This window comes from Lagenorhynchus albirostris, chromosome 14 (assembly GCF_949774975.1).
Source record: "Lagenorhynchus albirostris chromosome 14, mLagAlb1.1, whole genome shotgun sequence".
NCBI lineage: Eukaryota > Metazoa > Chordata > Mammalia > Artiodactyla > Delphinidae > Lagenorhynchus > Lagenorhynchus albirostris.
In genome coordinates this window covers 839797-863645 of record NC_083108.1, presented here as the reverse complement: position 1 = coordinate 863645, position 23849 = coordinate 839797, and the positions used below count along the sequence as shown (strand labels likewise).

General features: G+C 58.6%; 1 protein-coding gene across 7 annotated transcripts in view; it reads left to right on the top strand.

The window, feature by feature from the left end:
* Positions 1 to 23849, top strand: part of NFATC1 (nuclear factor of activated T cells 1) — a 102056-nt gene that overhangs the window by 22070 nt on the left and 56137 nt on the right. For 6 of the 7 annotated variants that reach the window (XM_060121842.1, XM_060121839.1, XM_060121844.1 and 3 more), the window contains 2 exons: positions 8715 to 8874; positions 22474 to 22676. In XM_060121842.1, coding sequence (XP_059977825.1) covers positions 8715 to 8874; positions 22474 to 22676 — 363 coding nt within the window. Of the gene's footprint in view, positions 1 to 8714; positions 8875 to 11846; positions 11965 to 22473; positions 22677 to 23849 lie in introns of those variants that run through there. The other variant, XM_060121846.1, reaches the window with a different exon arrangement.

Here is a 23849-nt window from a genome sequence, read left to right as displayed (position 1 = left end):
GCCCCCTGTAACAAACAAGAGGGTCAGTGGAGAAGCAGAGGGACCACCTAGAGCTCAGCTTCCCGCGGGGGTCCTCACCAAGTAAACATTCCTCCACCCATCCACCCACCCTTCTTTCCATCCACCCATCTGTACACCCATCCACCCATCTGTACACCCATCCACCCAGACATCCATCCACCCATCCACCCAGACATCCATCCACCCACCCAAGGCATGGGCCCTCCCTGTGCCCTTTGTTCCACTCCAGTAGTGGACGTGAGGGAAAGGCGGCGTCCTCCCTTGTCTAGACAGTTCTGGTCCCCGGGGACGGAGGAACTGGGTGCAAATGCAATTGTCTAGTCTTGGGTCAGGAGGAGAGGCCCCAGTAGTTTGAGAAATTCCTGCAAAGTAGCTTATTTTCCACCTCAGCTGGATTTCTGGACAAGAGCTCTTTGTGTCCCACTGGGCTGCCCCCACATTGAGTTGTAGGAGCATCTGGTGTCCTTAGACGTGTCTTCTCTCGGGAGAGGTTTTAGGAGTTGGAGGGCTTGTTTTCCTGGAGAACAGAGGGCCGGCTCTGTAAGAGGAGGGCCCCGCAGCGATGCCCTCTCGCGAGCCGAGGAGGAGACCCCAGGTGGCTGTCCGCCCGGGAGAGGGGCCAGGTCCAGTCTGCCTGGGGGTCCTGGAGGCTGCCTGGCTCCCCCCGTACAGGTGCAGGGCGGTGGGAACTGTCGGGATGCAAGTCTGGACGGCAGGGCCTGAGAGGCTTACGTGAAACTGGCCTGTTTTGGGGGGGGGCGGCGGGGGGATGAGTGGTGCAGAGTAAGGATGATGGCAGTTTTCCGGAAAGCTGGAAGGAAGTCTTTGCCCCTTGGATTTCTCCACACCCTGTTCGGTGGAGCCACTGAAAGCAACGGATTCTTATGAAATTCCTGAATTGATCATTAAGAAAAAAAAAGAATCTCTCCACGGTGGCCTCGCTGTTCTTGTTCTGAAAGTTCCAGGTCCATGGCTGAGTTTGAATTGGATTTCTGAGCAGACCTGGGCCTGGCAGAGCCTCCGAGAGTGTGGAGAACGAGCAGGTGGCCCTTCCTGGGCTGCCCAGCTCCCGAGCACGCCCCAGGCACTGCACCCCGTCCGTGCCCCCCCCCAAGTCCCCGGGGCATGGGGACAAGTTGGGGACCGGTCGGGAACAAGTCAGGGCCGAGGTGGCAGCAGGGAGGCATCTGGCACTGGTGTGACCCAGACAGGGCCTCTTGGGGGGGATCCTGGGCCTCAGGACAGGTCGCTGGCCGCAGAATCTCGGGGTGCGGGGGCCCTGCCTACAGCACCCGACGTGGGGCTCCCTCCTCTCGCCTCGCCCGCTTCCTTGCCTTGTACTGCCCAGCTCTGTCCCTCGGCCCCCTGTTCACCCACCAACGTCTCCATAAAAGCACTTTTCCAGCCTCCAGGGGTGCTCAGGGCATCTCCTCCAGGCCACCGTCCTCCTCGTGGCCAGTCCTGTCCCCGAGTCCCCTCAGCGCCATCTGAGTGACAGTGCAGAGGAAGCCGGTCCCAACAGCTGGGGCTGACCACCCGAGACCCCCGGGCGTGAGTTCCTGTCTGAGGCCCGCCCCCCAGTCCCATCCCTTCCAGACCCATCAGACGTGCAAGGCCAGCCCCGAAGGACTTTGGCCTTTCGTGGATCACAGCCAGCCCCTCCCCGAGGGCTGTTCCCTGGGAGGGTGGGTGGGTGGGTGAGGACGCCACCCACGGCCCGCGAACCTCTGGGGGGTCATCAGCGGAGAGGTCGGCTTCTCCAGGGTGCCCTCCAGGAAGGCCGACCTTTCTGGCATGGGAGGCGCTTCCTCACCCGTGCCTCTTGGGGGCGCCGGGGGGAGCTGGGTGGACCTTGGGGCGAGGTGTGTGGTCCCGGCCAAGCCTTGGCCTGCGGGAGCCCCTGCTTGATTAAATAGCCGAGAACTGAGCTGATGACCTTTTTAAAATTGGAGGGGAAAAGACAAAACACAGCTAGTAAGAGGCGGCCATGGGCTCCCGACCCTGGGAAAATGTGTTGCTTTAAAGTTGGGGTGATGTCCTTCCCCTTCTGCTCTGGTTCTCACTCTCATTCGGGCGGACTTCAGTCCTGCCAAGTTCCGAGTTTGTAGCTTCAGCTCTTTCAGAAACAGAAGAGTCCTGAAAGCTTTTACAGTTTCCTTCTAAGTGATAAGTCCATGTGAGCCTTAGGTCTCAGAAAATTCAGAACTGAAAGGATTCCACCCAAACCATCTGAACCAAAGAGCAGCCCCCTTCCCGGGTGTCTACACGGAGGGAGAACTCCACAGCACAGGGGCTTTGCTGAGGCTCTCGTCTCGGCACCTTGCGGTGGGATGTCCAGTGCACGGGGGTTCTCTGACGTTGAGTGGACAAGGCCTTTTTTCTGGGAGAAGGTTCCGGAAGGGCTCCAGGCTCGAGTGCAGCCAGTTTAGGGAAGTCGCTGCCTCTGACTCAGTCACCGAGCTCGGCAGGGCGAGAACAGGAAGGTGAGAAAGTAGACGGTTTGGGGGGTTTACAGTTCACATCCTTCTCTGTGGAGACTGTTCAATGCTCATAAACAGAGGGCAGTGAATCCCTGACAGCTCCCGGCCCTGGAACATCACTGGGGTAACTTGAGTGCCTGTTTCTCAGCGTTGCTCTTTCGCTCTGTATCACAGAAAACCAAACTGTACACGAGTCAGAGACTAGTCCTGGGCCGCCACGCCCACACCTAACGGACTGACTACTTGTGGTCCTCTTGCCTCACCTCGTCACCCACACCTGTTCCTTGGCAGTAACTCCCAGACCTCGTGAAGTCTTACCCATCGATATTCAGCGTGTCTCTCAGAGATGGGGGCTCAGTTTTAGAAACGAATCGTGACACCAGTAGATACCGTACCCGACACTGATATGTGATTTAAGGGAATCCCGTGGTATCACCGAGCAAGTGTCCAGGCTCCCCTGACGTACTTTCTCCGAGGTGGTCGGATTCCAGCTCCAGGCCTCCCGATGGGCTCAGGCGCAGAAATCTCTGTTTTCCCCGCACTCGGCTGTAGGGGGCTCGGCAGGCCCCAGGCCGGGGCACCTGGCAGACTCCTCTGTCCCTGGCGTTCGCGGTTTTTCCTCGAATTGGTGCAGAATCGGGGCCCTGCTGGGATCTGGGTCCGAGTTTTGGCGGAGCGGTGCGTGCCGTTCCCTCAGGCGGGTTCTGGCGTCTCCGTGGCGGCAGCAGTGGCGATGAAGTGGTTTACATGGGGAGGCCCGGGGTGAGCAGGTCCAGCCCGAGCCCTGCCCCGCTGGCCGTCGGGAGCACAGAGGGGTGGTGGGGACGGAGTGAGGCTCTCCGAGCCCTGAGCCCTGCGATGACCTTGGTTCTGAATCAGTGCGAATGGCCTCCGTCCGTCTGTGTCCCCGCGGTCAGCCGCGCTCCAGGCCGGGTCTCCTGTGCTGGAGAAACACGTCATTGGCAGGCTGCACCCGCGGAGACTGGCAGGTCGGTGGGTGTCCCTGGGTCCTGCTCAGGGCCGGGTTTGGCTGGTGTCGAGGCGTGTGCAGGCGGCCGGCGGTGCCGAGGTCAGAGCTGCGGTCTCGTAAACACCTGCTCCGGGGCGGCACAGCTTTTGCTGAAGCGCGGGAGGCTGTCTGTGAAATCCTTTGTGTACTGGAAGGACTGCCCCGGACTCGCGGGCACCCAGGGAAGCCCCGAGCAGGTGACCACAGTGGCCGGGCAGGGGGGAGGGGCCCCGGGCAGCTGGGGCAGGGCCTGGATGGGGGCGGGAGACACGGGCTGAGAGAAGTTCAGGTTCGTCTCGGGCTCTGCATGCCCGTGGGGAGGTGGGCTCCAGGCTCCAGGCCGTGAACTAAGCGTCAGAAAAGATCCTTCACCCTTTTCCCGCGTGACGGAAGCACAGAGATTCGATAGGACACGAAAGGCTTCCGCTGGGACGTGGGTGGTGGCAGCAGCTCCAGGAGCAGGGCTCAGATTGGGGCCCGGGGGCCCCGGCGGAGGTCGCGTGACTCCCTTCCTCGTGTCACACGAGCCGGCGTCCCCAGCCTGGAGGCCAGGGCCAGCCAGGCCAAGCCAGGCTGCTTGACACCTACTCACAGCGGGGCTCCTGGTGGCTCGGGGAGGCCATGGGCCTGGTCCACCCCTCGGCCCTGGGGGTGGGGTGATGGTGCCGGTGGTGACGGGTGGAAACCACAGGCACTCAGCGCCGACGGGCACCAGCGTCGCTCCTCGGTGTGGGGGGGGCGGTGCGTGAGATGCGGCCTCCAGCCTCTTCTTCTTTAAACGGGAGCAAAAGGAACGTGATTCAGGTCCTTACATGCCAAGTGCACAACAGCCATTTAGAAAAACCTTCTATTTGCAAGAATTCCAGACTCACAGAGAGTTGCAGAGAGATCTGTGTCCCCTTCAGCCAGGGTCCCCAGCAATGACAAGTTGATATTAAGGACAGTGGCCGTCATCCCGGAGTGGCCTTTGGAGACCCCGAAGGAGCCAGAGTTGGGGTGTGGGGGGCCTGGAGTCCCACGTTGCCATTAGTCAAACACGTGTAAGAGGTCAGGGGACGTTTGAGAGGCCTGGAGACTTTCAGAGACGTTACCACTGGGGGTTCAGAGTGTTTCAGTTTATTGTTACCACGTGATGGGTGCGTGTTACAGCGTTACAGGAAGATGCAGCCTCAGAGCGCCCTTCCCTGTGTGGTTTGGCAAAGATTAAATCCATCGGGCCCTGTGTTGGCGAGGCCGTGCAGGGGACCTGACCCCCGGGAGGTGTCAGGAGCCCCAAGTGTTCATGCTCTTTGACGGAGACTGTGGATCTGTGCTGAGGAAATGACCAGAAAGGCCACCAGGATCTCACGCTGGATGTTCACACCTCTGGTACTGATAAGAGCAACAAATTGGGAGCAACCCCCAAGTCCATCCACAGAGCACTGATCAGTCATCTACAGGACAAGACGTGACGCTGAGATCAAACCATTTTTGAACAATGTGCTAAAATGCTCAACATGTCATCTTTACGTTAAAAAAGCCAGGGTATCACACTACGTATTTTATTTTGTTAAGATCTATCCCTTTTGTGTAAAAATACTTGCAGATATACGCCCAGCTGTGGAGGTAGTTTCTCTGGTTGCTTATGAGATATATACGTGTGTGTGTGGAGAGAATGTAAGGTAGCTTCTGTTCGTACAGATCAGCGGGATCTTAGATTCGAATTGAACCGCGTGTTGTCTTGGCTGCATTGAGTGTGGCTTTGTAAACAATCCAGTTAAGTTGGAGGTGAGTTTGAAGTTATTCAGCAGCCCTGGGCTGAGGCCATGAGAGAACTCTCCTGATGTGGTCCCCGTGGCGGCTCCTCTCCGGGTCGCTGGTGACCCCCAGGAATGACGCTCGGCTGCGGGGCCCGTGAGGGGGTTGGGCTGGGACAGCGCAGCCGTGAATCACCGTCCTCGCGGCAGGGGCCGCTGCGTCTTGGAACATTGCTTCCAGTCTTAGGCCTTTTCTCTGAATCAGAGATACAGTTACATTTTTTGTGGAGTTGCCAAACTCATGCTGAAAACGTCCAACCCCAAACAATAATTTAAATTGTCTGTATTACAGTATTTATTTGCGGACCATTCTAACTTGAAACTGCGCGCACGCTGTGTTGCTGGCTTTGTCCGTGATTCAGGAGCCAATCATTTCCCCAGATCTATTCCTCTATGGCGTTCAAGTGCGGAGCGGCTCAGAAGATGCTTGCCCTGCGCAGACGGCGAGGGATTGCACTTTCCATCCTTCCTTTGCTTCTCTTTCCGTCGCACACTCTCGTTTTTTAATTTCCTGGGAGTCAGATGAGCCTAACTTTTATTTTGTTTTTCATTTGTTTCTTTTCTATTTACAGCAGAGGACAGTGTTTTCACTTAGATCAACAGTATGTATAAGATAACAGAACAGATTAGTACGTTGGATATTCTAAACGGAGACGTGGTCCGCTCCCTCCGGGCGGGGTGTGCTGAGCTGGGCAGTTTGTCTGGGGGTCGGGGCCGCTCCCGTAAGATGCTAGTTACCGAGGGCCGGCCTCGCGCTCGAAGCCCGTGGCTCGCTGGTCCTTCATCCTGGCGGTGTGGCCGCATGTGTCGCTGATAACACGTCAAGAAAGTGCTTCTGCGCACCACAGCCCGGGAGACTGCTAAACGCATCGTGGAGCTTCGCCCACCAGGAAAACTCCCATCCGATTCTGTTTAGCGTTTCTCAGAAGCCACCTGGCACTGGGGGCGGGGCGGGGGGCTCCTGCGCTCAGCCCGTGACTTGGGCGTTTCCCTTGTCTGGGCATCTCGGAATCTCTGCGCACACACGTGTCCGTCCCATTCTTCTTGGTCACCTCGTCTTGAGTTTTCCGAGGCTGTACTTAGTGAGAACCGGGGGGCGGGGGGCATCTTGTTGACGTGGAATCAAAATGTAGACAGCAGACGGGGGCCCGGCGGGTGGGCGATGAGCGTCCCACCCGCCTGCGGTCTCGCTTCCTGAAGAAATCTGGGTTTAGGTTGGCCGTTGAATAGAGGGTTTGCAAGTGCAAGTTGGTCCTGGAATCCGACATGTAGTCTGGAGGAGGGGCTTCCCAGGGTTGGAAGGCCTCCCATGCAGACGGTGATTTTAGGGCCCAGCAGGGTGGACACGGGGGCTGAGGACCACACTCCAAAGCCGCGTCCCTGCCTGCACGGAGGTCCTGGCCCCCGGGGGGCGCTGGCCTCCCCACCTCCACTGGCTTCTGACTGTTGGACACGCCCACTTCACTGTATCTGCGGTGGATTCCAGTTAGGATTTTGAATTTCTCGCTGCGTCGACACAGATGCAGCCTCTTCTCACGTTAGAGCCTTTGATTTGCTGCTCGAAGGTCGAGCTCAGGCCCACTGTGAGGCCCGTCCGCCCGGGTGGCATCGGGGCTGGCGGTGTCCCTGGGACCCAGTGAACACCTTATAGTGGGATGTGGTGTGCGCGGCCTGCGTCCCGCCAGGCTCTCAGCAGCGCCGTGTGCTCTCAGAGGAGCCCAGCGGGCGGGGCTGCAGAACCCGAGGGTGGACAGGGTGCCCGCAAAGCTGAGTCAGCAGTAACTGCACGTGCGTGGCGAGATGATTCCGTTTCTGCCGTCACTAGAAAACCACGAATGCCCGGAAATATACTGTCCTTTCCAGGAGTATTTTGCACGTTTTTTAGAAATTACATGTTTGATTCCAATTCAAGCTGATTTCTGGGCTTTTTCTCCTTTCGAAAAGTACTTTTATTCTATCTATTGTTTTGTGTTTTAAAAATCACCCTGATTCATCGTCTGAGATGAGGCGGAGAGGCTGGGGGACGTTTCGGGGAAGTAGTGTACCGACTCCTTCCAGGCTGAGACGCCACGAGCGCTGCGTCCGTGTGTCTGGGCCTCTAAACAAAACCCACCCTTCCCAGCCACCTGTCCCAGACACGCCGCCGGCACGCACGGTCTCTGCTGCATGTGCGGAGACGGACACATCAGCGACAGGCGGAGCGGGGCGAGGGGACAGTGGCGCCCGGACGGCGGAGACTCTGGGAGCAAGGGCACCTTCAGTGCCGTGTGTGGAGGGCGAGGCCTGGGCGCCTCCCGTCCACCTCTGCGGGGCAGGGGGTCCTCACACTGCCCCCGCTCTGCAGCCCTCCTGGCCGGCCCGGGCTTGGCTTCCAGACACCTCTGAGGTCTGACGAGCAGCATCTCTGTTGGGTCAGGTTCTGCATCCGAGAGGGGAGGGGGAGGGGCTGTCACCGTGGGGACCAAGAGCCACCCCACCCCCACTGGGCTGTCGTTGTAGGAAGGCAGTGGGTGGACCAGACCCCAGCTCCTGTGAGGGCCTGGCGGCCTCTGCCTGTGGACTGTGGCTTTGGGGGTCAGCCTTTTGTCTTTTTACAGGGCAGGACCCTGAAGCACGTTCTGTAGGGAGAGCAGGACATTTGGCCTCACGTGGACCTGGTTTCAGGTGGCAAATGGCCTCCATCTCCCGTCTGTACAGTGAGACTGTCAGTGCCCCAGAGATCTGAGCTCGTCGTGGGCCTCGTGGACCCCTCAGGCAGGGCCCGGCTCACTCCCCTCTCCCCTCTTCAGCCTCTAAGTGACAAACCCGCCTTGCAAATCTGCCCTGGGCCCCAGGGCCGCTCCCTTGGTTCTGCGGTCTTTGTCTGCAGCTCACTCGTGCCCTGGGTGGGCGGCTGCCCACTTGTCGTGCACGGAGCACGGGATGTAGGGGGCTGGGCGAGATTGCCGCAACCCCGCCATTTTATCAGGGGCCTGGCGGCACCCCCGACGGTTCACTCCTGCCCGCAGCCAGCGCGCGTGGGACAGAGGGGAGGGGAGCCAGGCCGCCCAGTTCTGAGGCCAGGCTGATAGAACTGTGATTCTGAAAAGGTCTTTAATTCTGGAACCTATCTTATTAGGGAGGTTAAATAATTCATAGGCCTATCGTGAAGGAAGGAAAATATTTTAAGGTCGTGCGGGAAAATGTTTCCATCTTATTCAGAAGCTCGTCATGAAGGCCTGACAAGGCTCTGGGCGTCCATCACGATCGGGTTGCCGTTGGCTGTGTCAGGCCGTTATCCTTATCGATGGGAATTTCAGATACAAGCCCGGCAGGATGAGCTGCTTCCCAGGGCCCCAGGGTCTTAGGTGGGTCTGTGGTCTGCGGGAAGCGTGGCATGAATGTTTAATGCTCTGTGTTCCATTTCAGCCCGTCTCTCCCTGCCCTCGACTGGCAGCTGCCGTCACACTCGGGACCATACGAGCTGAGGATCGAGGTGCAGCCCAAGTCCCACCACAGAGCTCATTACGAGACGGAGGGGAGCCGGGGGGCCGTGAAGGCGTTGGCCGGAGGACACCCCAGTGTGCAGGTATCCGCTCAGCTCTGACCCCAGGTCCTGTCCCTGCTGCAGGGGCAGCAGCTGGGGCTGGTTTAATCCAAAGGCCACTTTGCGGTAACAGCTAACAGCGCCTTTCATTTTCTGTCTTTTTTAAAAAATATTCTCATCTCCCAACCAGTTTAGCTAAATATTTTATACACAGTCAAGCCCCAGTTTTCTCCTCAGTACATAGAGTGGTACAATGGTACAATATACAATGGCATAGAGGTGCCAAGCTCTGCTTGCCTCTGGAGCTCACAGACCAGCTGCACTCGTTACACCTGAGGCTCCTCTTCGGTGGGACTGCTCTGGGGGAGCAGGCGATACCCTGAAGATTGTGGGGGCGTGACCAGCCCGGCGGGGTTGGGAGGACTCCCCTGGAGGGTGTTGCCAGCAAGCCTTTATTCAACGAGGAGGCAGAATGGCTGTAGCTTTTGCTTGTGTCTCCTGGTGGGTAACTGAGGGGACCTCGGTACAGCCCGGCTACTGCTTTGTCCCGGTGGACAATGCCCTTTATCCCCATGCGTCCCTGAGCAGTCATGTTCCACTCAGAACAGATGGGAAAGAGGGAAGAGAGAAGCCAAGGGGAGACAGTGTGTCCAGGAAGATGCCCTGGGCCACCTTGAGGGTCCATCTCGCTGCCTGGATGGTGGCCAGTGGGCAGTGTGGCCTGGGGGTGCTGTCTAGACCTCTCAGGAGACTTGACCTTGGTGCTATTCATTTTAAGGTGTCCTGGAATAGGAAAATTTAAAAGAAAAGAAATACACCTTTGAAATAAAAGGGCTTTATTTTTGAGGACCTTTTCTTTAACAAATCTGTAGAAATAAGTGTTCAGGGTTATTAGAACCAAGGACTGAAGCTTCTGCTGAGAAGCTCCCCCTCGATTTCTAACCCAGCTGCATTTTGTCCATCGTTCCTGCTGCAGACGTTCCACAGCGTACACCACACGCTGGGTGCCGTGCACGCCACACACGGACGGGCAGAGGACTCCTCCTGGCGCCCCTGCTCTGGGGAGAGTCAGAGAATCGAATCCAGGGGCCCTCTGCCCTCTCCAGCCCCAAGGGGAATGGAGCCCACCTCTGCCCAGCCCTCCGCTCAGAATTAACCCCATCCCCCAGGTCACAGATGGGGACAGATGGGAAGAGCGTGCAGCCCTGCTCGCCCGCAGCCGCTGTTCCCCTCCTGCGTTGGCCGTGGCCGCCCACCTCCTGGGGCTGCTTCCCCAAATGTGGCCACCATCCTTGTAGCACGTCTCCCCACGGCCGTCAACAGAGCCTCGACCGAGGTCTCCTTGGGCCACGTTAAGATTTGTCCAAGGCAGCGAAGTCCGTCTGCACGGCTGCTGCCTCTGGTTTGGGGTTTTCAGAGGCTACTTTTAAAGACTCCATCCTTTCCTCTCTGAAGCCTTGGACCCTTTGAGGCGGTGGTTCCCAAAGTAAGCCTCCCCAGGGTCCCTCAGAGATGCGATTTTCTGGCCCACGCGCCCCACTGGGCCCTGGAGTGCCGGCTGGGACCCGCCACTTTGCTTCTCAGCTGGGGACAGGAGGAGTGGGGACCTGCCGTGGGGTGTCGGGGCCGGGGCAGCTTCGGGGAGGGGCTGCTCCGGCCTCATGGGGAGCCGGCGGGGCTCCGTCGGTGTGGCTCCGGGGGCCACTCCCCAGCCTCACACACCCCGGGGGGGATGGGTGTACTCGGCGTCAGAGTCAACGTGTTCAGAGCTGGTGTCCAGGCCGCGCCCGCCATCCCAAACCTGTCGCTCCCCTCCAGCCCAGGAGGTAAAGGTGAACTCGCGGACAGGCTGTCCTGCAGGCATTGGCATTTGGTCACACGTGTCACCTCATCAGCCCAGCGTCTCCCACCAGACCCCTGTGATGTGACCTGTGACCGTCCCCTTGGACGTGAGCTTGCCCTCTTGCCCCGGAACTGCAGCCGTACGGCGCTGATGGAGACCGTTCTCCCCCGTCTAGCTACGCCCCCGCCTGTCCAGTCTGCTCCCCAACCCTGTCATTTAGGGAATGGTGCAAGCCGAAGGGGAAGCAGCAGGGCACCCCGTGTTTGTAGTTGATTCCATTTAGATAAATAAAAATAAAGCTTGCAAGGGCAGGAGGGCGCGGACAAGTGCCGGTCCGCCGACGCGGCATTCAGGGCCTGGAGTTTGCGGGGTGACGTTAGGGCGACATCGGAGGCCGTGCGCTCGACGCCGGTTAATACCCACTTGGTATTGGTTGGCCGCTTGACTTGGGAAAGGCAGAGCGGGCTCAGCAGCGCCCAGCGGCCGGCGGCCCTTTCAGGTCCCCTCCGGGCGGAGGCAGGTCGGATAACGCCTGCGCTTAGCCAAGTCCATGAACGGTGTTTAAGTCCCTTCCTGCTGCGGTTTCCACTGGAAGAAAGTACGTTGCTGCTGAATGGAAAAGACATTACAAAGGTGAGGAAGTAGGCTGTTCAATAAGGAGAAATTAAAATAAAGCAGCAGAGAAATAATGGCCCAAAGCCCCCGTTTCTTGTCAATTACATTGGCGAGGGGCGCTGGCCCTGGAGGGCAGGGAGCCCCGTGCCACGTGGACACTCCTGTCGTGAGATGCAAAGCGCGGGGCTGAGGCCCTGAGCGAGGGCCGTCCCTGTCCTTCGGCCTGGTGGCTGTGGCCCTGGGGACGAGGGTGTGCCCCGCCTCTTCTGGGAGCCCAAGGAACCCACCCCCTGCAGGGTCCCAGCGCCGTGCTCCCATTCCCACCGGGCAGGTGTCTTGGGCGCAGGGCGGTGTTGATCTCTCAGTGTCGACGAGATGGAGAGGACTGAGACTTGCGGAGGAATTCTGAAACTTGAAACCGCATTGGAAATACCTTAAGAGTGAATCCTCCAAAATTATTTCGAGTTCAGTGACGGCAGGATGGGAGAGGCTGCTTCTGGGTTTAAGCAGAATGAAGGCCCCTCCCCCTGCTGCACAGCTGAACCGCGAGAGGAAACCAGGCCCAACAGAAATGTCAGCCTCTATCAGCATTCCTCCTGCAAGAGGGTTAGGACTGGAGACTTCTCTGATCTGTCTGCGGTAGAGGGAGTCTGTGTGCAAGGTGACGTGAGCAGGTAAAAAGAGGGGCTTTGGGGTTTGTTTTCTTTTTCAGTTAGTGGAGCACAAACTGGATAAAAATAGAATTTGCACACAATTGTAAAACAGATGAAAACAGAAAGCTCTCAGTCGCCGTGAAAGCCCAGTAACCGCAGGGCTTTATTCTGCGCTGCGAGTTATTTTAGCACATCCTCCGACACCGCGGCTCCCCGGAGCTCGGCCGCAGGCTGGTCCACATGCTGGGGAGACAGGCGCTCCCACTGGCCGTTCTGCGGTCGGCTGGCCAGAGGGAAGGCGGGTTTTGGCTCCGGGCACCCAGGCCGTCCCTCGGAGCCGCTGTCACATGGAGCTCAGAGGAGGCCTGCACCCGGGGCTTTTGCTGCCCTCCTAGCACAGCCAGCTCATCGACTTGCTTCTGCATCCCCAAGCTTGCCGTGAAGTCAGGGGCAGTGGCCTTGTGTAGGACAGAGGCCCTGCCAGGCCCAGGGAGGACTCCTGCATCTCCCGAGCACCCAAGACGCAGGGGGAGCTGCCTCCACCTCCGCGGCCCCTCCGCTGAGTCTAGGAGACGCGACGAAATGCAGAACCTTCTTTCCAGGCAGAATCAGGCTGCAACTTCAGATTAGGAAAGGACCTTGCATTCACGTGGTCTTGTCCCCGTTTTCATTTGGGGACACGGATGTGTACGGGGCTCGCCCAGCATCGTTCGGGGGCTGGTGCCGGGAGTGAGCGTTCCAGACCGTCCACCACCCAGACTCTCCAGGGTCCTTGACGGCCCTGGTGGGTGTGCCCGGCGGGCGCGTCTGGGCCCCCGAGGCTGCTGTGACGGCCCTGTCGGGTGCGGGCTGGAGCTGGGCGGGTGCGGGCCGTCCTCCTCGAGGCCCCCGGCTCCACCGGCGGGTGTGCGTGTGATGCGGCTACAGCGAGCGCCAGGGGCCCCGGGTCTGCGCTGGCCTCTGCTGACTTTGTAATGATGGGACCAGGGAGGAAGGGAGTGTGGGTTTCCCTGAACTTTAAAATCGTACCTTTTCCCCTACTGCCAAAGGATTCAGACACACGCAGAATCCTCCCGGGCGGGAGGCGTCCAGCTGGGGGCAGGGTGGAGTGTCCTGGCTCCCAGCGCCCAGGGCCCCTCTTGTCATCGGTCCAGACCTTCTGCCACCAGCGCCCCGCGTGTGTGTGTAAATCCATGGGCCGCTCTCTGGTTTAAGATGCAGGAGCCCCGAGAGCTTCCGACGGGGATGCAAAGGCCTTCCCCAGCGGTGCCGGCAGGACAGACCGACCCGGAGCCGTCGGAGCGGGGGCTTCACACCGTTGTTCTGTGTCTCCTGAGCTGCAGGGCTCACAGCGGCTCTCCGGTGGGATGAGTGCGGGGCCCCTTCGCCCCGGGGCCAGGTGTTCTGGGTGCGTCTGGGGCCTCCCTTCCGTCCAGTCTCCCAGCCCATCCTGCTGGCAGCCCGCCCCGCGTCCGCGCCCAGCGCCTGGACGGCAGCCGCAGCTGGTTCCCTGCCGTTGCCGTCAGTGGGTCTGGGCTGAGGAGGGAGAGTCCCCCACCTTCTCCCTGGGGAGGGAGAGCAGAGAGCCGTCGGGCTGTGTGTTTTTGCTAACTCAGAGTGTGCGTCCCCAAAGGGGTCCCTGTGTCCCCTCTGCCTCCGCAGAGAAAACTGCAACTCCAGGAGGCCGTTTCTGTGCACTTCGTTTTTCTGCTTTTCTTTCCTGCTGTGTCCCCGGCTCCCTTCTACCCTCCTGGGCTGTTGACCAGGCCTGGCCGTCACTCTTCCCTGCCCGCTGCGCTGCATCCCTGGTCCCGTGTCCCGAGAGCAGAGGTCCCTTCCGGGAAGGTCCCCGGTTCCTGCCGCCCCATGGGGGCTGGGGGAGTGAGCTGGGGGTCGTCACGATCTCTGACCCAGGGGTCAAAGGATGAAGCTCTGTTTACCCAGTTACCAAAATAACCTGCTCGATAGCATCTAGCCCGTCACACAGGAGGCCAGGCCTGTGTGAATAATTAATAGGTCGCAGAAACGTGAGACTCGGCGGAGGCCTGTCAATTCCTAAACAGCACTTTAGGTTTGTAATTTGTGTTCCTGTCAGTTATGAGTGACCAGTGTAACCCCTGTCAGGCCGGGTGACTGGCCCAGGCAGTGGGGACCGGGAGGCCGGGCTGGCCCAAGGGGGGTCCCGGCCCCGGCCTGGTGCCCTGCGTGGTGCAGGGGCCTCTCTTTAGGGGGGTCGGCTTTGAGGCTCACGTTTGCCGCCGTAGGCCAGGACAGGTATTTTTCTACTGTGTAAGACGTTCGAGCTGACACCGAGGAAGGAACACGCCAGGAACCAGCCATTCTTTCCAGATCGTTACAATCAGCCGGTCGGCTGTTATCACTTTTCATTTCCTGTAGCACCCCGCACCCCTGGGTCCAGAAGCATCAGCCTTTCAAGAAGCAGGCTTCCTGGGGGTGTCTGAGTACTGCGGACACACAGCAGTGCTTGCTTTCATCTGGCGTCCGCGGCATGTTCTGTTTTACCCAAAGCTTTGCTCCATTCTTTCTTACGGAAACCGGATTGAGACAGGATCGTTAACCTGGAAGCCAAGGTTTTCACAAAAGCCAGAGAAATAGATGCTAGTGGAAGAAATTCCTTGGGCCCAGTGAGGAGCTGAGGGTCAGAACTGCCCTATAGCAGCAGCCCTGCTCCAGCCCAGGCCCCACCCCCTACCCCAGGAGCTGAGACAGCGCTCGGACGCAGGTCTGACCCTAGCCCGGACCCCGGTCGTCCGGCAGCCAAACGCCGCTGACCTGCCCGTGGGGCGGATTAATCTTTTATGGGGCAGCTGGGCAGCGAACAGCTGCCCTCTGCTCTTCCAGCAGCGTCCGGGCAGGTGGCCGTTTCCCTCTGGGCCGGCCGCGCACACAGGCCTGGACGGTCTCACTCTTTGTAGACACACCGGTGTCGCGGGAGCCGCTGCCATTGTTCCCACGACACAGTGGGCTCTGCGGAAGCTCAGGGCACCGAGCGGGGGGTTTGCCATTTACGTTCCTGCCAAAGCAGAGAGGTGCCTGTGCCTGTGTGGTCTCGCCGAGGCGTTCAGTGGAGTCGTTGCCAGTGATAATTAATAGGGAACGTAGCTGGGATCTTGCTGCTGTCTGCTGACACATGGCACAGACACTCGATCTCAGGTACAGCACAGTGGTTTTTAAACACCTGTTTTAGAGTTTCATTGGGCAGCAGAACTGAGGACAGCACAGTTCAAGTTTTCCTGCAGCCGATACAGTCACTGGGGGATAAAGTCCGCGAGTAGCTCAGCAGTGGAAACCTTTTCAGAGCAATAAACAACATCGTCAGCCTCCAAAAATCTTCTAATTCAAGAGTTTTGGCTTCTGTGTTCCAGGCTGCGGGAATTCTAGAATAAAAGTCGCCTCGGGCACAGAACCCCTGATGACTTTCCATAATTCTGCTGTGCTTTCTGCATTATCCCGGGATGTTTTCCTGATGTCTTTTGAGGGCGGAGCCATGTGCCGGACCGTTTCAGTTCAGAGCTATGCGTCGGCACTCCGGCCCCATCGCAGCTGTCAGAACACTCACACGCGGTGCAGGTGGGGGGGGGGGGCTGCCAGACGGTGTAACGGAGATAATGGTGAGAAACCACTGTCTTTGATAAAAATGACAAAATAGGAAAATCCGTGGCCCTGGCCGGCCCTCCCCTCTCACTGGGGGCTCCATGGTCTCCTGGGGGCCGCACCACGGGCGGCTGAGACAGATGCCCAGTGCCCTCGGCTGGGGGGTGGCCCGGTGGGAGATCCCCGCCTCGTTTGCTTCGGGGCCGGGTCTCCCTCCCGCTGGCAGCCCCCGGCCTGCTGCCCCGTGCAGAACCCTGTCCTTCGCCTTCGGGCCAAGCTCTCCCCAGGGAGGGTCTTCTGGGCGTCGTCCTCCTGGGGCACCGCCCAGCACAGGGACGTAGGGAGGTGCGCCCGCTGCGCGGCCTGCCCTCCGTGGGCAGGAGGAGGACGAGAGCCACGGAGGGCAGGCCGGCCCGAGCTCTGGGGCCCAGTGTCTACGCCCGGCTCGCAGGTGGGTGGCTCCCGGCAGCGACCCCGTGTCTAGGTCCTCCTGGGCACCCCTTCCTGCTGTGCTTTGCAGACGGCTCTGTCTCCGGGGGGCGCTCTGGATTTGGGGTGTGCTGGCTCCCTGAGCGCTGCCCCTGCCCCGCACGCAGCTGGGGAGCCGCGAGCACCCCGTCTGCACACTCGAGGGTGGGGCGGCGTGGCCCCAGTCTCCTTCTCCTGCACGGGACACTGGGCTCTGGTCAGCACAGGTAGCCAGCCAGCTCGGCCCTGCTGTGGGCCGGGCCCCGCCCAGCGGAACTCATGATCGTGCCGTGGCTGGCGGTGGTGGCCGTCCCCTCAGCAGCAGCTGGTGCCAGGGCAGGGCTGGCCCGACGGCAGGCCAGTGACCGTCGCGTGGGCATGTGGGTGTCGGGCAGGCAGCACCCTCGGCCCACACAGCGCCTCCGTCAGCCCTCGTCCGGGCCCTGCCCGAGGCCGCCCTTTGGGCGCTGGTGATAAACACCAAGGGCCAGGCCCTCTGCCCGCCCCGTATGCCTGGGGGTGGCCACTGCCCCGTCCGTCGTGCAGTGTTTCCAGTGAGTTCAGAGAGGCCGTCCCGGAGAAGGAGGGTTCGGGAGCACAGCCTTGGCCCTGCCCGCCTGAGGTCTGGTCTCCTGTGAGCTGACCGCATGCCCTGGGCCCGTCCTCCCTCCCCGGCCGGCGTGGGGTGGGGGGGCGGGCGGCACCCCGTGGGGAAAGCTCTCCTGTGGTTTTGGAGACCAAAAGCTCACACGACGCAGTCTCTTAAGTTAATCCAGTACTGGGAAAGTTGGGGTTGAAAGAAGTGGAAGCAGCTTGTGCGCGGATTCTCTCCTTCCTGCAGAGCCCCTCTGGGTGTTGCGTGGATTCTCTCCTTCCTGCAGAGCCCCTCTGGGTGTTGCGCTGATTCTCTCCTTCCTGCAGAGTCCCTCTGGGTGTTGTGTAAAGATGCAGAGTTGACATCTGGGTTAACGCGTGATTTCCCTTTAAACCGCCTGCCGCGCTGTGCACGAGGATCTCTTGCTCAGTGTACGTTTGTCCCATCTCAACACTTACTGGAAAGTAATTTCCCTCAATTAACTGGTCCTTTGTACGACGCTTCTGCCACTGTGGGCTTGCGCTGTGGGAATTTCAGCACCGAGTAAATTTGGCGTCAGTCATTCCCTCTGCCCGTCATCCTGCCGTGCAAGTGCGAAGGTGAGCAGAGCAGCTAAAAACAAACATTTTTATGTGGAGGAAACTCACCAGGTCTTACACCTTGAAAATGGAATAGCACATTTTGTTCAGTTTAGGTTGAAGCAAAGAGAGGTCATTGTTATGACAGGTAATTTTATTTTATTTTATTTTATTTTATTTGTGTGTGTGTGTGTGCGTTCAAAATACTGATTTATTTTAGGTGATGGGATGAAGGGTGATTGTTTCTTTTTTGCTTGTCTGTCTACTTTTTTTGTTTTTTACATCTTTATTGGAGTATAATTGCTTTACAGTGGTGTGTTAGTTTCTGCTTTATAACAAAGTGAATCAGTTATACATATACATATGTCCCCATATCCCCTCCCTCTTGCGTCTCCCTCCCTCCCACCCTCCCTATCCCACCCCTCCAGGTGGTCACAAAGCACCGAGCTGATCTCCCTGTGCTATGCGGCTGCTTCCCACTAGCTATCTGTTTTACGTTTGGTAGTGTATATATGTCCATGCCACTCTCTCGCTTTGTCACAGCTTACCCTTCCCCCTCCCCATATCCTCTAGTCTGTTCTCTAGTAGGTCTGTGTCTTTATTCCTGTCTTACCCCTAGGTTCTTCATGACTTTCTTTTTCTTAAATTCCATATATATGTGTTAGCATACGGTATTTGTCTTTCTCTTTCTGAGTTACTTCACTCTGTATGACAGACTCTAGGTCCATCCGCCTCATTACAAATAACTCAATTTCATTTCTTTTTATGGCTGAGTAATATTCCGTTGTATATATGTGCCACATCTTCTTTATCCATTCATCCGATGATGGACACTTAGGTTGTTTCCTTCTCCTGGCTATTGTAAATAGAGCTGCAATGACCATTGTTGTACATGACTCTTTTTGAATTATGGTTTTCTCAGGGTATATGCCCAGTAGTGGGATTGCTGGGTCACATGGTAATTCTATTTGTAGTTTTTTAAGGAACCTCCATACTGTTCTCCATAGTGGCTGTACCAATTCACATTCCCACCAGCAGTGCAAGAGGGTCCCCTTTTCTCCACACCCTCTCCAGCATTTATTGTTTCTAGATTTTTTGAGGATGGCCATTCTGACCGGTGTGAGGTGATATCTCATTGTAGTTTTGATTTGCATTTCTCTAATGATTAATGATGTTGAACGTTCCTTCATGTGTTTGTTGGCAGTCTGTATATCTTCTTTGGAGAAAATATGACAGGTAATTTTATAAATATTATTTTGACAGCTAGTAGAACATGCCAGGGGCAGAAAACCCATGCAGTGGAATATGTGACGTATTTAAATTACTTCTCTTAAAATGAACTTCATGTTTTCAATAATAGATGTTTATCTTCCAGGTTAAACCTTAACTATTCCCATTTTCACTGAAATGGCATGTTTTTAAAAAGGCAAAGTTACTCCCACAGTCCGCTGCATCCTATGTGCCGTCAGAGCAGGGCCCCGGTGTGAGTCCCGTGGGATTTGAAATTGTCATTTTCAAATCGTCTGACCCCGGCCAGGCCATGTGCTGGCCTGGGGGCTGGGAGGAATACGCCTTGGCCACACAAGAGACAGTCTTAGCCAAAGACTCATTTACGTATTCTTATATTAAATGTCACAGAATGGAATGCTAAGAGGCAAAATTTGTTTCTTCATCGGTCTCTGATCTTATTTTTACATTTCCTGTTTTAAAAATGTAGGTCAAGTCCAGCACAGAGTACAGGTTTCTTAGGAGGTTCGTTAAGTTGGCAAAAGACCGGACTCCCGCTCCCCAACAGGGAGAAGTTGGGTGGACCCGGCAAGCTGGTCTTGTTCCCCCCTAACTGAGCTCTGTGTGTAGAGATGCTCCCGTGTCCACACAGGAAAAAAGCTCTTCAGTTCAAACAGGAGAGGCATCTTGTTTCTGCAGAACTAAGCCACGTGAGCAGGACCCACCTTGAAATGAGCGTCAGGCGCTGGGGGGCTCCTGGCAGGTTCTCTGTGTGGCGGCCTTAGGGCAGGAAAGGCTCTGCACTGGCCTCGCGAGGGGCGCAGCAGGCCAGGAGGGCCGCGAGTGGACGCGTGGGCCTCTCAGCAAACGTGACGCTTCCTCTAGCTCTCTGCTCACCACGGCCGCTCGGGTTCAGCCGCAGGCCTGAGACCGACTCCCCTCCTCTGTGCACGCCCGTCAGACACTCATCCGGTCCATGTGGGCCGGACACCTGTGGGTCGGTGTGAAAGCTCGAGTATTTTACTAGGAAGGAACCACTTCGACCACGAGCACATCCACGGGTGCTTGGAAACACGTCACAGACGAAAACGATGAAAATTGGGAGCCTGACGCGTGAAACTCCTGCCGCCGCCAGGAAATAAGATCTTCCCAACCAACTACCGAATTCCAGACCAGTCTGGAGAGCGCGTGCGTGTGTGCGCGTGTCTGAGTGTGAATGTGCACGTGTGTCGGTGTGTGCTGCGTGTGCGTCCGTGCACACCTGTCCTACGTGGAGCTCCTGCTTGTCTCCAGAAAATCTCAAGGGTGACGTTCAGAGCCCCCGGGGGCCACTCCACAGCCTGTGACAAACACGGGCTGTTAAATATTAACCGGGTGCTACGGAATGCTCTGGAATGTCCACAGACACCAGACACCCGTGGTGAGCTCGTGTGGGAGCCTCAGAGCTGCTGGACGTTCACCTGAAGCTGTAAATTCATTCATTGGGGGCTGCGGTCCAGCAGCGGTCAGTCCTGGCTCGTGGCCTGCTATCTCCTATCCATAGTTGCGACACCATGCAGACCCTGTTGGCCGGAAGACGGGACGGGGTGGGGGGGGAAGGAGCCGCTGACCCTGCGGGGGCCCCGCCCTAATAAGGCGCCACCCGGATCCCTCGTCTGGCCCGGCTGTCAGCCCCACCAGCGGCCTGGCGCCCAGGCACATCCTTCCCGGGGGCCCCAAGCGGGTGGCGCGCGGGCCCTGGCCCTCTGCTTGCTGAGTGCCCGTGAGGCTCCCGTGAACGGCCTGTGTTGTTTGGGACTGTCTCCTGAGCTCTGTGAGGCTCCCGTGAACGGTCTGTCGTTGGGACTGTCTCCTGAGCTCTGAAAATTTATAAGTGCTTCTTCATCTCGTAATTAAGTGAAGTCAGCGCAGTAGCTGGTCTTTGTCAGCGCGGCTTTGATGAACGGTTCACTGCTGATGTGAACCACACTTGAAACAGCAGGCGCTCGCTTCTCTGGGTTGAAGAGACATTTGTTCCCAAACGCAGGGACGGAGGAGAGCTCGGGGAGGCCACAGTGCGGGGGGAGGACAAGGCGGGCGCTGCTAACTGGATGTCGTAGAAAGAAATGGAAAACCAGCCAGGGCAGCATATAGTGAGTTCTCTGCAAGGAAGACAGCGAGCGAGACACTCGGGCAGAGAAGGCGCTCAGCTCCCAGCGCTGGACCTTCCAGCGGATTCCGACTCACTCATCTGGACGGCGCTTCAGCTTCCATTCTAACGTCCCAACTTGGAAAAATGACCCGTAGAGACGGAAGCAGGATCTCGGTCACCGCGGTCAGCTGCAGCTGGACCGGAGGTTTCCCGTTTCTTCGGGTCACTGACACATGCCCCTCTTGTGCTCCCTCGGTCACCTGGCAGCCTGGCCCTTTGCGCTGTGCCCCGGCCCCCTCCGTGTCCTGAGCCAGTGCGGCTTGGAAGGTCTTGGTCATCCAGCCTGAGCTTCTTCCCCGTGGGCTGTGCAGTGACTGTCAGGGCGCCTTCCCACAGGGCAGAGACGGAGCCCGGACGGGGCTCACGGGGCGCGTGGACCCGACCGCAACCCCGCTGCAGGCTGGTTCTTCCGTGGCTTCCACTCGGCCGCAGGGCTGGGAGGGGCTCGCGACCCCCTGAGAATCCCGCAGGGGAGCAGGCGGGTCTGGGGCCTGCAGGTGGCCTCATTGGCACTGCCGCACCAGGGTCTCTGCTGCTGTGGAAGCAGTGACAGCGCTCTCGGGGACGGCACTAGTTTGGCCCATCAGACCGTGTTACAGTTGCTACCTGTTGTCAAAGCGGCTAAAATTAGTCCAGGGAGAACGTGACCACAACGCGAGAAGCAGCACAGCTGTGCTGACTGAGCCTGTCTGCTCGTGGGGCTGCCCCTTCCGTGGGGGTCCTGCGTCGGGACCCTTGGGGGCTCTGGCTGGACGCATCGCCTGCCTCTGCAGGAGGAGGGGTGAGCCCCAGGGGTCCTGTGGAATCCGGGCCTGGGCCTCGCCCTGAGCTTTCTGCTTTCTTCAGGATTTGCCTCTTGAGTACGGTCAGCTGTGACCTGGACGGAGAAGGCGAGTCAAGTTCAGTTCTGAAAAGGACTCACCCCGAGGGAGGCAGCGGCTGGAGGTGCAGGGGCACGAGGAGGGCTCTGACCTGCGCCCCTGGTGGTCAGCCCGGGGGCGGCCAGTGTAGGTCCTGAAATGCGGGAGCAGCGCTCTCCCATGGGCTCCTGGTGCACGATGGGCTCGTTCCGGTTCTGGGGCCCGAGTCTCACTGGGTTTTGTGCCCACACACAATCTTGTCTTCAAGACCGTGCGCCTAGCCGGCTGGCCCACACGGTCGGAACGGCCACGCGCGGCCACCCGTGTTGGGTCTGATGCTGGTGGCAGACGGGCCACGACCTGGGGCTGCCCGCAGCCAGTCCAGGGGCGCCTGCGGCGGGCACCAGGGCAGCCCGTAGCCACCACCTGCCGAGCCAGGCCGAAAAGGGCCGATGCTGTTTGTATCTCGTTTGCAAGCATCCTGTTTGCTGGTTCGGACTGGCCTGAGCAGGGGAAAGTGGATGGCGTCCTCTTGGGCGAGTGTCTGAATTCATCAGGGGAAGCTTGTGCGGACAGCTTGGCACTGGCCCAGCTTCGGGTGGGGCCCCACAAGCTGCTGTGTCGCCCGCGTGTGGGCAGAGGGGTGGCCTGAGGAGGAGGCAGTGGCCCGGAGAGACTGGCTCTGCTTCTCATCTGCCTCCCCCTGCGGGTCCCCGTCACGGTCCCAGGCATGGGGCACGTGTGCTCCTGGGATGCAGGTACATGCGTGCAGGTGTGCACTGCATGTCTGTGTGTGTGTGTTCCAGCGTGGGCAGCCAAGTGTTCAGAACCGACTGCGGAGCAGAGGCCCCAGACTTTGGGGCCCGAGGTGCAGGAGGGGCGGGGGGACCAGACCCGGCCTGTGCACGCTCCCCTCTGAACCAGCCTCCACACGGGGAGCACGGAGGGTCCTGGCGTCGGCGCGGCGCTCACAGGCCTGTCCCCCTCTCTCCCCAGCTGCACGGCTACATGGAGAGCGAGCCGCTCACCCTGCAGCTGTTCATCGGGACAGCGGACGACCGGCTGCTGAGGCCCCACGCCTTCTACCAGGTGCACCGGATCACGGGCAAGACCGTCTCCACCACCAGCCACGAGGCCATCCTCTCCAACACCAAGGTCCTGGAAATCCCGCTGCTGCCGGAGAACAACATGCGAGCAATGTAAGCTGCACCTCGGGGGCTCAGTGGGCGGGGGCGGGGGCTCGGTGGGCGCTTGCATGCCTGCATGTCTCCCCGCGTTTCCACAGCTCAGGGGCCTTGGGTGCCCTGGGCTTAACACCTCAGTAAACGTTACAAATGTTTATGACAATGGATTTGTTTCTTCCTGGGGTTTCAGCCCCTGTGCGTGTTGCCACTTTAAGTATCTCAGTTCACAGCTGTCAGTACTTCCTCCACGTGTGAACGCGCCACGCATTTATTTCTGTGACTGCACTGTGAAAGTTAGAGCAATGGTCAAAAGGCAAACGTTGAAACATTAAAGAGACCGGTGTGTCTGGGTCGTATTTTCACTGAGGGTTTCTGCATCTCCGATGTGACCAGCTGGAATGTGCAGGTCAGATCTGACTCAGTAGTTTAGAGGTGAATTGGTTAACGAGCTGCAGGGCAATCTTCTCGTGTCCAAGTAGGGCTTGTGTTCGTGGCTTCCTGAACTGAGTGACTGCTACATGCATTTCACTCCTGAGCTGTGAATGCAGCAGAGAAAGGGGACACGGTTGTCCCACAGGACTTGCCTTCTCCTGGGGGCCTCTGGGGCGGGGGACATAAGGCAGGAACTCATTAGCACGGGGGGCCTGTTGGAGACTTTGGGGGCGAGTGTCTGTGCGGGGGCAGCACAGAAGCCGAGAGCTGACCCTGCAGGAAGGCAGCAAGTGCAGAGGCCCCAAGGCAGGAGTGAGCCTGGGGCATCCACGGGGCAGCGAGGAGCTCAGGGCTGTGGCGGGTGAGGGAGCGGGTGTGGAAGCCGCATCGTGTAGAGCTTTGCATGGGATTTGGATAAGTTGTTTGTAACTCATAAACCCTCTAAGTCAAAAGCAAAGGGAGGGGCTTCCCTGGTGGCGCAGCGGTTGAGAATCCACCTGCCAATGCAGGGGACACGGGTTCAAGCCCTGGTCCCGGAAGATCCCATGCCGCGGAGCAACTAAGCCCATGCGCCACAACTACTGAGCCTGTGCTCTAGAGCCCATGAGCCACAACTACTGAGCCTGTGAGCCACAACTGCTGAGCCCACATGCCACAACTACTGAAGCCCACGTGCCTTAGAGCCCGTGCTTGCAACAAAAAAAAAAAAAGAGAGAGAAAAAAGGAAAAAGGGAAGGCCTTCTCTCCAGGTTGGCT